The sequence below is a fragment of the Geotrypetes seraphini genome, chromosome 10 (assembly GCF_902459505.1).
Source record: "Geotrypetes seraphini chromosome 10, aGeoSer1.1, whole genome shotgun sequence".
Taxonomy (NCBI): Eukaryota; Metazoa; Chordata; class Amphibia; order Gymnophiona; family Dermophiidae; genus Geotrypetes; species Geotrypetes seraphini.
In genome coordinates, this window is record NC_047093.1 from 39,941,336 (window position 1) to 39,957,908 (window position 16,573).

At 43.8% G+C, this 16,573-nt stretch overlaps 1 protein-coding gene across 4 annotated transcripts in view; it reads left to right on the forward strand.

Moving 5' to 3' along the window:
• The window catches only part of LOC117367733 (aquaporin-8-like), a 62,660-nt gene that overhangs the window by 7,685 nt on the left and 38,402 nt on the right, over positions 1-16,573 (forward strand). For all 4 annotated transcript variants that reach the window (XM_033960596.1, XM_033960597.1, XM_033960598.1 and 1 more), the window contains exons 2-4: positions 4,584-4,875; positions 8,002-8,128; positions 13,775-13,986. In XM_033960596.1, coding sequence (XP_033816487.1) covers positions 4,598-4,875; positions 8,002-8,128; positions 13,775-13,986 — 617 coding nt within the window. In that variant the 5' untranslated portion in view covers positions 4,584-4,597. The remainder of the gene's footprint in view (positions 1-4,583; positions 4,876-8,001; positions 8,129-13,774; positions 13,987-16,573) is intronic.

A 16,573-nucleotide genomic window follows, 5' to 3' on the forward strand; every position in this document is an offset into this window, starting at 1 on the left:
TTGATTCTATATCTCCTGTCTTGCTATCCCCAAACATACCATAAATAATAAATGATAATAAAATGATAGTCACAGTTCCTTATAGTGTGAAATGTGTTTCACAGAACCAGTCAGTGGCATTGCGAGAGTGAGAGGTGCCTGGGGGTGGTGGCACCCCTCCCCCACCCTCATCTCCGCCCCCCTGCTCCTTCCCCAATCCCCCCTGCTGCGCACACTCCCCCTTTCCTTCCTCCGTACCTCTAGTTGTTCACTGCCGTGAGCAAAAAGAATGTCAACATGCCCTCCGTGAGCCCATCATCTCTCTCTCTGATGTCACTTCCTACGCGCAGCACCCAGAAGTGACGTCAGCAGAAGAGATGACGGGGTTGCAAGGAACGCGTTGAAGAACTTTCTACTTCACATATCAAGGTATAGCAGTGGCTTCTCAACACTATGGAAATTAAGAACCATCAGAAAGTTCTTCGACACAGCTTCATTCCGACTACTGGTGCAAGCCTCAATCTTAAGCCTGCTCGACTATTGTAATATCATTTATTTGTGGTCTTTCAAGAAAACCATTCAAAAACTCCGAATCATACAAAATTCAGCAGTGCGACTGATCTTCAACATAAAAAAATGGGACCACATAACCCTTTACTACCAAAAACTCCACTGGCTACCCCTAGAAGCAAGAGTGCTGTTCAAATTTGCCTGCCTTTGTTTTAAATCCATTCTGGGTTTGGCCCCCCTATACCTGGTCACCCTCTTTAAATTGGACTATTCCACCAGGCCAAAATGCAGAATACAAATATTCAGCCACCCAATAATAAAAAACTGCCGATACAAAAGATTCCTTGACAGAACTCTTGCGTTTCAAGCAAATCAACAGAATGGCTGGCTAGGTAATCTTATCACGCACTCTTCATCCTACTTTAACTTCAGAAAACTAGTCAAAACCAACTCGTTTAACCGATTTGTAACCAAGAACTCTTAAAGACTTTCCCCTGTATTCTACTTACTTGTACTTGACGTCCCTACAATGTGACTTCACTCTGTTTCTCTTCCTCCCCACAAATATGCATGTATTCTAAGACATCACTGTTATTCAAAAAATTCACTGGATTCAAGGACTTCATTGTTATGTCTTCGCTGACTGTCCAGCTCTTCTTGTTGTAAACCGCCTCGAACTACTTTGGCTTTGGCGGTATATAAAATATAAAATTATTATTATTATTATTTCTGCTATGGTATGTGCTTTATAAATACTACTATTTCTACTAATCATTTTTGCAGTGCCACTAGACATATGCTGCCCTGTACATCAACCAATATCTCCACCTGATAGTATACCTTTCTATCAGTTAACCTGCATCCCTTTACTTTTTAACTTTTTTAGAACCTCAGCGCCACCACTCAGAGCTCAATTAGATTTCATTGCTCTAAGCTTTAAGTGCCAGCTCCTCATCGGTTCCTTAATTTTAATATCCGTTATTTCTTTTTAGTGTATTAGCTTTTGTATAATTTATTTTACTTTATTAGACTTATAAGCATGTACTTAACTTGCAACTTGTGGTCTCTGGCTAGGGGAAACATCACGCCGACATGTTTCGCTGCTAGAGCTTTATCAAGGCTTTGCCCCTAAAACAGAACAAAAGCTATCAGCATTACCCTGAAAAAAGACAGACATGGCTAAATTTGTTTAAAGCTAAGCTGTCTAACATCTCTCACTTACCTATAAATTTAGCCGCCAACCTGTGACCACTCTGTCCTCAGATATGGCGGCGGCGTTCTTACTCAGATGTTAAATAGAGTGGAGCCCTGCTTTAACGCGACTACGTCATTACGTTAGCGCCACGTCAGCAGGCTCTCCGATCGAAACCATATTGATTACATTAATATCTATATATATAAAATCAGAGGTATGTATGTGTGTGTGTGTGTGTATGTGCCGTGATCACGCAAAAACGGCTTGACCGATTTGAACAAAACTTGGTATGCAGATCCCTCACTACCTGGGATGATATGTTCTGGGGGTCTCGCGGCCCACCTGCACACGTGGGCGGAGCTACAAACATAAAATCAGATTTCACCCATTCATGTCAATGGAAAAAATGTAAAAAGCTGCCATTCTCACAGTAATTCAAAAACAGCTTGACCGATTTGAACGAAACTTGGTATGCAGATCCCTCACTACCTGGGGTGATATGTTCTGGGGGTGTCGCGGCCCACGTGCACACATGGGCGGAGCTACAAACAGAAAATCAGATTTCACCCATTCATGTCAATGGAAAAAATGTAAAAAGCTGCCATTCTCACAGTAATTCAAAAACGGCTTGACCGATTTGAACGAAACTTGGTATGCAGATCCCTCACTACCTGGGGTGATATGTTCTGGGGGTCTCGCGGCCCACCTGCACATGTGGGCGGAGCTACAAACAGAAAATCAGATATCACCCATTCATGTCAGTGGAAAAAATGTAAAATGCTGCCATTCTCATTGTAATTCAAAAACGGCTTGACCGATTTGAACGAAACTTGGTATGCAGATCCCTCACTACCTGGGGTGATATGTTCTGGGGGTCTCTCGGCCCACAACTCTATGTTGCTTGCTCAAGGGTGGGTTCACCCAACAATTTATATGTTCTTGCTCCTGGAGGTGAAACTAAAAATGTTGTTTATAATCACGTTTTGCGTTAGTTGTATTGTATTCATTTTGTCAAATATTTCACATTATAATTTGAATATTGTACTTTTTATTAAGCTGTAAAAAAATAATTTCATTCACCACTATAAAGTATCTTTATTTGAATCCATTTACAGTGTTATTGCTATAATTAAATACCCGTGCAACGCCGGGGCATCAGCTAGTTAGTAATAAAGAAGAGCCCAATTTTTTGGCTACCTCCTCACTCAGCCACATATTACATTAGAGAACCCCATTCTAACTCTGCATTTTAACCTTGTGGGGTCACTGTATTTAGGGTGTAAATCCATCGCTGTTCTTTATGATTCAAAAATTCTTCAATATTGCCTCCCTCCCGTCCCCCTTCCACCTTTTCTATTATCCGCCACTGTATCTGCTCAATCGTGTGCTGATATTTTAAAAAATGTTCTACCATTGGTGCTTGAATATTTTTCATTTTTATCCGCGATTTATGTTCATTTAGTCTTATGTGCATGGGTCGTGAAGTACGGCCCACGTATACAAGACTACACGGACATATTACGATGTGTTGACTGACAAGTGGCATTCATTTTTGCTGTGATAACTTTCCCCGTTTGAGAATCTTTCCAAGTGGTGCCCCTAATGGTGGTAGAACACCATTGGCAATGGCCACAACTCGTGTGATATCCAATCTGTTTAGTTTTATAATTCCCCAATTTCTGTTGAATTAAAACTTGCCCAATTGTTTTACCTTTCTTAAAGGCAAACATCGGGATCTCACTAAATATGGTGTGCATTTGTAGAATATGCCAGTATTTTCTTATCTGGGCTATAAGTTCTTTGGCCGCCTCAGAGTATGGCAATACACAGATTAATCTCTCGCTTTGATCTTCAGGCTCTTTTTCAGAAATCAACAGTTCTCTATTCGCATATTTAGCTCTTATAAAAGCTTGTTTTATGGATTTCACCGGATATCCTCTGGCCTTAAAACGGAGTTCTAACTCTTCTGCTGATTCAATAAAATCATACAATTCTGATGAAACTCTGCGAAGTCTTAGAAACTGACTTACTGGAAGATTGAATTTTAAATGGTATGGATGGTGACTGGAGAAATGCAATAAAGTATTTTTTGCCACTGATTTTCTGAAAAGTTTTGTTGTCAACCAAAAAGGAGGACATGTCCGCAGAAATGTGGACGTCTGGTAACCCTAGTTCTTATGTTCCCTTACGATTGAAAACATCACCTTGAAGCACTGTCCCCTACTGGCAGCAATGTAGTTGGAGGACTTCTGCTCAGCTTGGAGGGAACAGTAACATGCACATATATGCCATTATTACTTGCTTGCCCTGGATCGGTAACATGGAATGTTGCTACTCCTTGGGTTTTGGCCTGGTACTGGTGACCTGGATTGGCCACTGTGAGAACGGACTACTGCGCTTGATGGACTGTTGGTCTGACCCAGTGGGGCTATTCTTATGTCTTAAGGAAGTTACTGTTTGACAAATTTGTAACATGAACTTTGTTGTATCTTCTCTTATATGTATGTTCACTGATTGTACAGTTCTTCTTTGATGTGAACCACCTAGAGCGTTGAAAGCAGTGCATGCAAATAGATCTCATGCCTATTCATTGGGGAAATCCTGAAAACCCGGCTGGAATACGGCTCTCAAGGACCGGAGTTCCCTACCCCTGACCTAGAACTTTATGGTAGGGCGGTATATAAGAATAAAGTTTATTATTAATATTATTATTATTATTATTATTTCAATGAATCCCGCACATAATCAGCAAATACTTTGTAGAATTGCCCTGCAGAAGCTACGATAAAGACCAACGCTTTAGGAAGTCTGGGGAAATGTATGCATACGTGTTAATGTTGATGTGTTTCAGAAAGAAATTTGCTGCAGCATTTTTATTTTATTTTTTTGGTCTATGTAGGGAGCAGGGAATGAATGGCCTCTGATGGGATGCCTAACACCGGCGCAGAAATGCAAAATCTGAAAACCACGTCTAAGGAAGAGCTGATAAGTCAGAACAATGAAATGGATGAGCGGAGCATCCTAGAGAAATACATCCAGCCTTGCCTGTGTGAGCTGCTGGGCACCATGCTTTTCATCACTGTTGTGTGTATCTCTGTCCTCAACAACGTGGAAGGAGCTAGTCCACTGGTGCCAGCCTTAGCTAGTGGACTGGCCTTGGGAGCTTTAATAATTATTTTGGGGAAGATAAGGTAGGAATGAACAGAAAGCATATTCATTGATCTGCAAGAAAAACATTCACATTGAATCTTGTAGGTATCTGTGAGGGAGTCTATAGGAAATTACAATTCCCCCTTGACGAGGGTTACCATATTTTCTTCCACAAAAACCCCGGACACATGACCCCGCCCTGTTCTGCCTCTAGCTCCAGCCTCGCCCAGTTCTCCCCCCAGCCCCACCCCCACAAAGCCTCCTCTCTTCCCCAATGAGCTCCAGCCACATCTGGAGGGCCTGGAGCATGCGCGGATGTGTGTGACATCATCTGCGCATGCTCAGAGGCCCTCCAGATGTGGCCTGGAGCTTGTCAGGGTTTTCCAAAACCTGGACAAACTGCTGGGTTTTGGAAAGTCTGTCCGGAAACCCGGACAGTCCTCTAAAAAGAGACCATGCCTGGGTTTTCCCAGACATCTGGAAACCCTACCCTTGGCTGTGCTCCCTCACACTTACAGGGTAGATTTAAGTTAAAAGGCAGGCCATAGAGCAGGTAAGAGATGATTCAGCAACAGGGCAGGTGTTAGACATGTTGGAGACTAGAGCAGAAATTAAGGAGGAGCCTTTCAATTCTTCTCCCCCTTGCTCCTTCCCCCAATTTTCCCACCTAGCAAATGCCCTTCCGTACACCTAGTATCTCTCTTTCTCTCTCTCCCTCCCTCCTCACCCCCCCAGGTCCACCATTTCTCACTTCCATTTCCCAATTGCCCCCATCCAGCATCTCTCCTCCTTTCCTCCCTCCCCACCACCCCCAGGTCCACCAAAAGCCTCCCATCCAGCATCTCTCCATTTTAAAATCAGCTACTCCAAGAGACCCCGCAGGCCGGGATGTCCTTCCCATCTCCTCACCCCAATACGAAGCCTGCTCCCCCTCACCTTTTAAAATGTAAAGGGGTTGCCAGCGTGGCAGTGATTCTCCATGCTGCTCATGGCTCCTCAGTGCTGTTTCTCTGCAACGGCCCGCTCCCTCTAATGCAATTTCCTGTTTTCGTTTGGGTGGACCGTATATCAGAAAAAAAAAGAAAAATGTTTATAGTTGGCATATGCTTAAAATAAGAGACCTGAGCTTGTGGATATTTCATTCATTAGAGTTCTAGAATCAGTGAATTATTTTTTCTAATATTCATTGTAATTCTATATTGTCTATAGAGTTTTTAAGTTAGTCTATAAAGATGCAGTAATAGTGGGGGTATCATTCTTTGAAGCAGGTGCTTTCATTTATGTGCCAATTACATGTATAAATGTTTGTAATAATGAGACATATATGCCAAGGGGACCCTTTTACGAATTTGAACTTAACATATACAGTAGACCCCCTGTGAATTCACGGTTCGTGATTTGCAGACTCAGTCATTTGTGGTATTTTCTGACCACATCTTCCGGTCAGAAAATACAGTGAATGACTGACCAGCCAATCAGCCTTCCTATGTAAGTTAGTACCCCTTCCTCTCTCCCTTCCTGCCGCGCCGAAGCCTGTCTACCTGCCATCGATTCCTCCTCCTCTCCCCCGGTCAGCCTTCTGCACAGCCAACATCACCTCCTGCCAGCCTAAATATTGTTTTTTTTTAGCACCCACAGCCACCACCCCTGCAGCCCTCTCCCACCTCTGAACCGCTCCTAAACTGCATTTGCGGTTTTTCAAAATTCACGGGTGCTCCTGGAACAGAACCCTCGCAAATTTTGGGGGAGTACTTTAATGCAGGACTTTACTGCACACTTCAGTAGGGTTACCAGATCTCCGGATTTACCTGGACATGTCCTCTTTTCAGAGGACTGTTCAGGTGTCTGGATGGGTTTTCAGAACCCAGAAGTTTGCCCGTGTTCTGAAAAGCATTGCGCTCGGGGCCGCATCTGGAGGGCCTTTTGCGCGTGTGCAGATGCAACACGATGATGTCATCGTGTTGCATCCATCCAGATGCAGCCCCGAAGAGACAGCGTTTGTTTGGGGCAGGGCTGTGGGAGGAACAGGGCGTGGCCACAGAGTTACAACAATTTCGTAAAGTCCTAAAAACCTTATTATTTACACAATACTTGAATAGTTTACCTAAAGATTAAACAAATTGATTGCCCTACAACACTCCTATGCTCTTGTTTTCATTTTTTGCTGGTCTTTAATTACTTGTAAACCGAGTCGAGCTCCGTCGGGAGATGACCCGGTATATAAATCGAAGACTAGATTAGATTAGATCTTCTTTTTCTGAAGAAAAAATCTGGTAACCCTGCACTTCAGCAGAGGATGAACCTACATTCTCAGGAAATACATACCACCCAATGAACACATAGGGCTCCTTTTACGAAGCTGCGTTAGCGGTTTTAGCGCACGCACCGGATTAGCGCGTGCTATAGCGCACGCTAGCCGAAAATCTACCGCCTGCTCAAAAGGAGACGGTAGCGGCTAGCGCACTTGGCAATTTAGTGCGCGCTATTTCGCATGTTAAGGCCCTAGCGTGGCTTTGTAAAAGGAGCCCATAATAATAATAATAATTTTATTTTTTATAGACCGCCCAACCAGTATTTCTAGGTGGTTAACATTAAGAGGACTGTAACATTTCAGTGAAAATACAAATATCAGTAAAAAAAGCATCAATAAAATCAACATACATAGCTTTCAAACAAATAAGTTCCCATTGACTTTCTAAATGAATAATAAGAATGTGTTTGAATAATCAGAGAACTCATCCAAGAGTTCATTTTTCCTGCTTGAAGAGCCATTGTCTTTTCCAAAAAAACCTCTTAAAACGACAAGCTTTTGGATTGGGATACATAAACATGTAGGAATTTCTTGTATTTTTGCTCGTAATATCTTGCCCATATTGTAATGTCTCAAACCCCACATAAGATTGTAATCCTAGAATCACGCTTGGTGCCGATCTTTTTCAGCATCTGTTCTTGAGTGCCATTTGTAGAATCAATCTCTTTGTGCTAGCTGGTTAAGCCTTTGAAGCCCATGCCACACCCCCTTCAGAGAAAACCCTCTTAAAAATGAAATAAAATGCACAATTTAACGCACGGAGAGAGGAGAAATACAGAAAACGCTTTAATGTCTCTTAGTAAAATGGCCCCTAGGTGTTGTGAAATGTTGATGTCTCTTTTCTCACCTCTTGCAGTGGTGCTCATTTTAACCCAGCTGTTACCCTGGCAGTATATGCATCAGGAGGCATTTCTCCTCTTTTCCTCGCCCCCTATTTTTTTTGCCAACTCTCTGGAGGAATGCTGGGAACTTTCCTGGCCAAGGTATGTGCCCATGTGAAACTGTCTGTATTGTATATTAGGATATATTATGATACTAGTCTTATAGCCCGTTACATTAACGGGTGCTAGAATATATGTGTGTGTGTCTGTCTTTTTTATTTTTTATCTCTCCTTAGCCGCTTTCTGTATATCTGTCTGTCTTTTTTTTTTTTTTTTTCCTTGGCTGTCCACTACCACCCCTTGCCTGCTCCCCCTGTCCATTCTCCCTTCCTTTTACCTCTCCTGTGTCCTCCACCACCCCATCACTGCTCACCTTATCCAGCAGAAGCCCTTCTCCCTTTGTTTTACCTCCCCCTGTCCATCATCACCTCCTTCCTGCTCGACCTGTCCAGCAGTAGGCCTGTCTTCATTTTTCTGCCCCCTCCCTGTTCATCAGCACCTCTTCCCCTGTCCATCAACCCCTTTTTTGCCCCTCCATTTCCGTGTGTTGCAGCATTTCCTTTCCACCCCACTTCCCTGTGCAGTATTTTCCTCCCCCCATACCTTCCTCCTGAACTCCATGCCCTACTTATGTTTGAGCTCATTCTCAGACATTTCTGCAAAAGAACTCTGACATTAGAATTTGAACTGTGCATATTTTCCCCCCACCCCCCACCAAAGTGCAAGTTTCCCTTTAAACTCTCAGGAGCAGCAGCATCTACAAAAACGAACCCCTTACCCAGGAAGTGGCAAAGCGTGTTCCGTCCTTTGAGGTAACCTAGCAACCGTCAACACACGCATGCGCCGCCGCTCTGCCTCCCCCTGGCTAGCGCTTTGCCTTACCGCCTCGGCAGCGCTCCAGCCCTCCTCCTCGCTCTTCGCATCCTCCCCTTTCACGCTCACTTTGCTTAACTGCAGCTCAATCTCTTCTTCAAGAGCCAGATCGCCCTCCATAGCGGGTCAGCCGCCGAGTTGGGTTAGGCTGGCAACAGCCTGAAGTCTCAAAAGGGCTCCTTCCTGAGCATGTGCAGAAACGCGCATGTGCCTGCGTGCCTCTTTTATAGCATGGGGGAGGAAGAGAGAGAGCGAGCTTCGGGCGGCCAGCAGCCGCGGCGGCCAACATCCGCCTCGGGCCGCCGCGGCCGACATCCACCTCGGGGGGGGGGGGGGAGGAAGAAGACCGTAAGCCACGCATGCGCACTTCCTATGTGTGCTTCAGCTCACGGAAAACGGACGCATGCATAGGAACTGCGCATGCGCGGCTTACCGTTTTATTATATTAGATTATTATATGCAGGAAAATGAAATTATTGAATGATATTTATGTTACCTGTATAGACAAATGTTCTTTCATTTGTATGACAGTGTTTTTGATTAAAAATCAATAAAGAATTTTTTTTAAAAAGAAACTGTCTGGCTGAATAAATACAGTTGGTCTATCAGCCGCTTGAAAATTGTTAATAAATTTTTGCAGCCGATAACCTTTTACACTCTGGGCTGTCTGGGGAGATAGCACGTCTCAAAAATAAAATTATTGTAGTAAATTTATAAATTGCATATTGTATGTTGTACAAATGACTTAGGCTCCTTATACAAACCCGCAATAGCGATGCTGCCGGGGTAAATGCACCAAAGCCCATTCAGTTCTTATGGGCTTTGGTGCACTTACCCCTTCCTTTACAAAGCTGCGCTAGCATTTTTAGCACCGCTGTGATAATTGCGATAACTTATGAGCATCTGAGCTGTTACCACCAGCGCTGGCACTAAAAATGCTAGTGTGGCTTTGTAAAGGAGGGGATTATTGCTCTGGCCCAGGCTATTCAGTTTGACGACAGAGGCCCTTAGCCATTGCATTTCTGTTTGAATCCATTTTAATGTAACAATTTATAATCTGCCTTTTCAATAAATCTATCTTGTAGAAGGTGAGGTAGAGCCATATAATAAAATACATAAGAATGAAATGTAGCAAAATATAAGTCTAACTGAGTATCACCTCTCTAAATAGTCTTTATAAGCAATGTCCATGATAATATACAAAACTAATAATGTAAATATCAACCATCATAATACATCATAACAAAAATAAAAGTAAATTATCTGAAACTATTTATATCTATTTTATATTGGACTTTGGATAAATCTGCTATGCAGTAAGGGCCAGTTTCTAGAAATAGTGCCACTAGGAGCCCTAATTGCACATGCCTAGTGATGTCTAACCTAAATCCACGCATTACTTAATATTTTTTTTATTGGTTAAATGGTGTGGTAATTGACCAAAAGATAACGCAGCGAAGGAGACAAAACCAATGGAGTTGAGTGGGAACAATTTATTCAATATCAGAAACTGACTCAATACGAGTCGTGTTTCGGCCAAAGGCCTGCATCGGGAGTCTAAAAAAATCAAAAATACAACATATAGGGCTTCTTTTACGAAGCTGTGGTAGCGGCTTCAGCGCGCACGACATTTCATAACGCGCTAACCCCTGCGCTAGCCTAAAAACTACCGCCTGCTCAAGAGGAGGCGGTAGCGGCTAGCGCGGCCGGCGGTTTAGCATGCGGTATTACGCACATTAAAACGCTACCGCGCCTTTGTAAAAGGAGCCCATAATGATGATAAGGCCTAATGACAAACAATTACATTAAAATATAAGCCATGTAAAGATACAATGTATCATGCTAATCTATAAATATAATAATCTACATATAAGAATACAAAACAATGAATCAAACTGCTAAAAAAAGATGTCAAATAAGGGATAAAAAAGAACACATATCAAATGAGAAGTAAAATCGTGATATGATAAATGATGAATGAATCTAATATAATAAAGCCCTATGCGCGCATGCGCACTCCCACCTGTATGCTCCCGTTTTCCGTGTGCTGTAGGGCACCGCAGGTAGGAGTGCGCATGCACAAGAATCCCCCGAGGCGGATGTCGGCCACGGTGGCTGTCGGCAGCTGAAGGCCGTGGCGGTTGTCGGTGGCTGAAGGCCGCAACGATGGCTGAAGGCCGCGGTGGCTGTTGGCGGCTGCGGAATATTAATTTGAAAATTGGGGAGGGAGAAGCAATGGTAAAGGACAGCTAGAAACGGAGGAGGCAGGTAATAGGACAGACAACTATTGAGGAGTAAAAAAAAAGGAAGTGGGGAGGGAAATACCTCTGCTGCTGCTGCACAGGAAAGTGGAGGGGGAGGGAATGCTGCTGCTGCACAGGGAAGTAGGGGGGAGGGAAGGAAATGCTGCTGCTGCACAGGGAGCAGAGAGGAGAGAGACAGAAAGACAGACAGCGGGAGGGAGACAGACAGAAAGGAAGAAAGACACAGGGGCATGAAGAGAGACAGAAAGACAGACAAAGAGGGACAGGGAGAGAGACAGACAGAAAGAAAGACAGACAGACAGCAGGAAGGAAAGAGACAGAAAGAAAGGAAGAAAGAGACAGGGGCAGGGAGAGAGACAGAAAGACAGACATATATTCTAGCACCCGTTAATGTAACGGGCTTAAAGACTAGTAATGATAATAAATGTAAAAGGAGAGCAATGTTACCAAAAGTATGCAGATGTTCAAAGGTGTTCCAATTTGATTTGGTCCCACTGATAAACAGATGTTGACTAAATCTAATATATATTAAAAAAAAAAATTATATATATATATATATATATATATATAACATGAATATTGGAAAAAGAAAGAAGGAAAAAAAAAATAATGGGGTCCTTTTATTAAGGCCTCCTTTTACGAAACTGTAATAGTTTCTAGTGCGGGGAGCCGTGCTGAATGGCCTGTGCTGCTCCTGACACTCATTGAGTTCCTCCCGACACTCATTGAGTTCGGGAGCAGCTCAGGCCATTCAGCGCAGCTCCCTGCGCTAGAAACTGCTATCGCAGTTTCGTACAAGAGGGGGTAAGGTAAGCTAACCGATTGAGCATACGCTAAATGCTAAGATTCCCATAGGATATAATGGATGCATTAGCATTTAGCATGTGCTAATCTTTAGCATAAGCTACTTTAGCTAACAAACATTAATAAAAGGACCCCAATATTATATATATATATATATATATATATATATATATATATATATATATATATATATATAAGATTTAGTCAACATCAGTTTATCACTAGGCCCAAATCAAATTGGAACGCCTATAAACACCTGCATGTTTTCGGTAACGTTGCTCTCCTTTTACATTTATTAATTATCATTATTCATTCATCACTTATCATATCATATTTTTTTATCCTTTATTTGATATCTTTTTTTTTTTTTAGCAGTTTGATTCATTGTTTTGTATATGTTGATTCTTATATTTATTGGTTAGCATGATACATTGTGTCTTTACATGGTTTTTATTTTTACGTAATTGTTTGTCATTAGGCCTTATCATTGTTCTATTTCGTATTTTTGATTTTAGATTCCCGTTGCGGGCCTTTGGCCAAAACATGACTCGTGTCAAGTCAGTTTGTGATATTGAATAAATTGTTCCCACTCAACTCCATTGGTTTCATCTCTTTTGCTGTGTTAGCTTGTGTTGGTGTTCTGCAGAGGACTTACTTTCTTCTGTAATTGACCACGGCATTAAAAACCAATTAAAAAAATTGCTAGTTACATGTAGACATCCATATGGCATCTAATAACAGGGCCTAGGGAGGCTATAGGAGTTTCTAACACGGGGGTTTATAAGAGAGATTGAGACATCATACAAGCGCAGGATACTACCTTTTACTGCCTTCCTTAGTTACTCAAAGATAAGTGATTTTTCTATTTTTCTTATGGATTAAATATGGTTAGGTATAGAAGATTAAGGGACTTGTTGCCAGTGCCATGATGGTCCCTGTTTACAACCGGCGCTTCTACTTTTATTAGGACTTTTCGCACAGATCGGTTGGTGACTGAGCACTTTATTCAATATTTATTAATATTCATTGGCACTTTATAGCAGTTTTTGCACTTGATGTATTCTTTTTATTTAACTTGTGAAGTATTTTTATTGATTTTCTTAATTATGAACAGGTTTGCACATTTCTACAGCTAAAAAAAAAAAAAATCTACCTCAACTGGTTTTATATCTTTTTTTAAAAAATTATGAGTTCCATAACTCTGGGGCTTACTAATTGGCACTGGCCAAGGCCTCTGTGATTCCTTGAAAGGCCCTGCTTTTAAACAGAGTAGCGCCATCTGGTGTAGGCTTTAACTTATTTCTATTTCTTTATATATATATATACCACTTATATCCTAAGTGGTTTACATTCAGGTACTTTATCATATTTCCCTATCTGTCCCGGTGGGCTCAAACTCTATCTAGTGTTACCTGGGGCAATGAGGGGATTAAGTGACTTGCCCAGGGTCATAAGGAGCAGCGTGGGTTTGACCCCGCAACCTCAGGATGCTGAGGCTGTAGCTTTAACCACTGCGTCACACACTCCCACTTATTGCTGCTGAACTTCTCAGCAACACCTCAGTTGATGTTCTGAAGAGAAAGTCTAAATGGGATGACAGGATTACTTAACTTTATGACCTTAGAGCTGTGCCCAAGGAGGGAGGGTTCAGAGACAATTAAATGATGTAGGGAAGTTCTATGCTACAGATTAAAGGATGATTCTAGCTTGGCACATTACACTAGAACTAGAATGTCACTTAACAATTTTCATTGCTTTTGACAGATATGACCTTTAGTTTTGATTCCTGTTGATGGTTTATTTTCAGATTATGGTGAACAAGGCTTTGTTTGTGAATGGCACAGGGGCCTCATGCATGGTGGGTGAGCGCAGTACCATATCCGAGGCCCTGTTTGTGGAACTAATATTCTCCTTCTTCCTTATCTTTATTGTGGTGATGGGGGTCCTGGGAGACCAAAGCAAGACTGATATGACTTCATTTTCCGTCAGCTTCACAGTCATTGCAGCTGCACTGGGAGGGTAAGTAAGCAAAGAATGATACACATTAACTTCAGTACAGATTAATTAATAGACAATTGTATGCTATGGTAAGACTTTAAAAACTTTGTTTTGGGATAAAGTCTGTGGATGTCTATTTACTACTAGTCTTTAAGCCCGTTACATTAACGGGTGCTAGAGTAGATGTCTGATTATTTTTTTCTTTGTCTCTCTCTCCTTGCACGCTGCCTGTCTGTTATATTTTTGTCTGTGAATCTCCCTGTGTCCTTAGTGCCCTCAGTGCCTCCTTCCTATGTCCTTAGTGCCCCTTCCTAGGTCCATAGTGCCCCCAGTGCCTTAGTGCCCCCAGTGTCTCCTTCCTCTCCTTACCCCCCTCCGATGCCAGCCTGCCTCCCATCCCCCTTCCATTGAAACCCCCCCCCCAATGCCATCCTGCCTGCCTCCCATCCCCCTGAGCCGCATATTTCCATGGAAACCACCCCCGATGCCAGCCTGCCTGCCATTGAAATCCCCCTCTGATGCCAGCCTGCCATTGAAACCCCCCCACCCCCCTGCGATGCCAGCCTGCCTGCCTGCCTGCCTCCCATTCCCCTTCCATTGAACCCCCCGATACCAGCCTGCCTCCGATCCCCCTTCCATTGAAACCCCCCTCATGCCAGCCTGCCTCCCATCCCCCTGAGCAGCATGTTTCCATGGAAACCACCCCCCATGCCATCCTGCCTGCCTGCCTTCCATTGAACCCCCCACTCCCCCTCCGATGCCAGCCTGCCTGCCTCCCATCCCCCTTCCACTGAAACCCCCCACCCCCTCCGATGCCAGCCTCCCTGCCTGCCTCCCATCCCCCTGAGCAGCATGTATTCATGGAAACCACCCCCAGTGCCATCCTGCCTGCCTGCCTTCCATTGAACCCCCCACCCCCCTTGGATGCCAGCCTGCCTGCTTCCCATTCCCATTCCCCTTCCACTGAAACCCCCCCACCCCCCGATTCCCCTAATGCTACAGTTTCGGAAACACATCCATTTATGTGCCAAACAGCATCCCTTCCTCCCATATGCACTTTATGCCCCAATTAGGGATTTCTTTCCGCAATCTGCACAGTAGTTTTTGTGAGACTCTGGCAAAATGATTTACCGGACCCAACCTCCAGTAGTGGAGATGAGAAGAAAGACTAAAACATCACCAGAGATCGCCTGGAAGAGAATGGCCGGGGAAGGAAAACAGATCTAATGTGGCATCACTTTTCGCTCCGGAGCACTTCTTTCCCCCCCTCTCCCCCCCGAGCGCACTCTGTTATGTTTCAGGAGGGGGACTCTTATTTTGAAGGCGCTGGCTAGCGAAGACTCTTCCGAAGGACTGCATTGCCGCCTGGGACCGGGACTGCCAGTGCCTGTTTGTCTGGGTTGGAGCTGCGCGATCGGGATTTAAAGAAACACATCCGCACAGCCAGCGACCGCTGTCTTTCCGCCTCTGCTGGCAGGGACCGCCGGGGCCTGGGTGCGGCGGGGAAGGGAGATCTTGCCTGGCCGGGGCCAGCCGAATTTCGGGCCTGCTCTCCTTCCCCTAAGTCCCGGTCCCTCACGCCGTGCCATCTAGCGCTTGCGCACTCTTGCCGCCACATCCCGACAGATCAGGGAACACGCGTCGCGAGTGCGTATGCGCGAGTAGCGTTTTATTATTATAGATAGACTTTCCTAAAGTTTCAAAGTGAAATATACAAGTATGTACAGTATTTCTGCTTTAACACTGGCTGATGCTGTAAAGTAACAATGTACCATGGAGCTTGTTGACAGAGGATGTATTAAAAGCAGTTAGCATAGTTGGGTTTTAAAAAGGGGCATGGTTTGGGTGTGACATGGGTGGGGCTCAGGCAGAACTATAATCTACATATATATTCAATTTTACAAATGGACAATTCACACGGGGCTTAAACCTTCTCATTTACATGTACAAGTGGTCAAAAGTACACCTTAGGCCAGTCCTGTACAGGAACGATAAAGGAAGTCGTTCTCCCATTATTTATGTTAACATTAAATGATGATTGTGGCCTCCATGTCTCATGAGCGACTTTGGGCCAGATTCATTAACCTGCCCAATCGGGCCCGATCCGGGCCCGACCCGGGCAGATCCGAAGAATTCACGAAAGTAAAATATGCAGATGGGGGTGATCGGAGGAACGCCCCCATCTGCCTGCATGGATCGCACTTGTGCAGACCATCTGTAGATGGTCTGCGCATGCCCATCGAAGCCACAATCTTTGGTTATTTTTATACCACTGCTGAAAAGTGGTATAAAAATGGATGTGATCTGCTATTAAAAAAAAAAAGCACATAATGAATTGCATGAAATTTAGGTGCATATAAATGTCAGTGTTCTGCTAAGTACTATTCAGAATGGCTGTTACCATTCTGAACAAGCTGCTGTGCCGGGCAGGAGCAAGTGGGCATCACTGCTGGCTATTTGCCCTGCTGGACCACCATGAATAGGGTGACCATACGTCCAGGGAAACCCGGATATGTCCTTTTTATAGAGAACTGTCCGGGCGCCCGGAGGGATTTCCAAAACCCAGCAGTTTGTCTGGGTTTTGGAAATCCTGAGCTCGAAAGGTGTG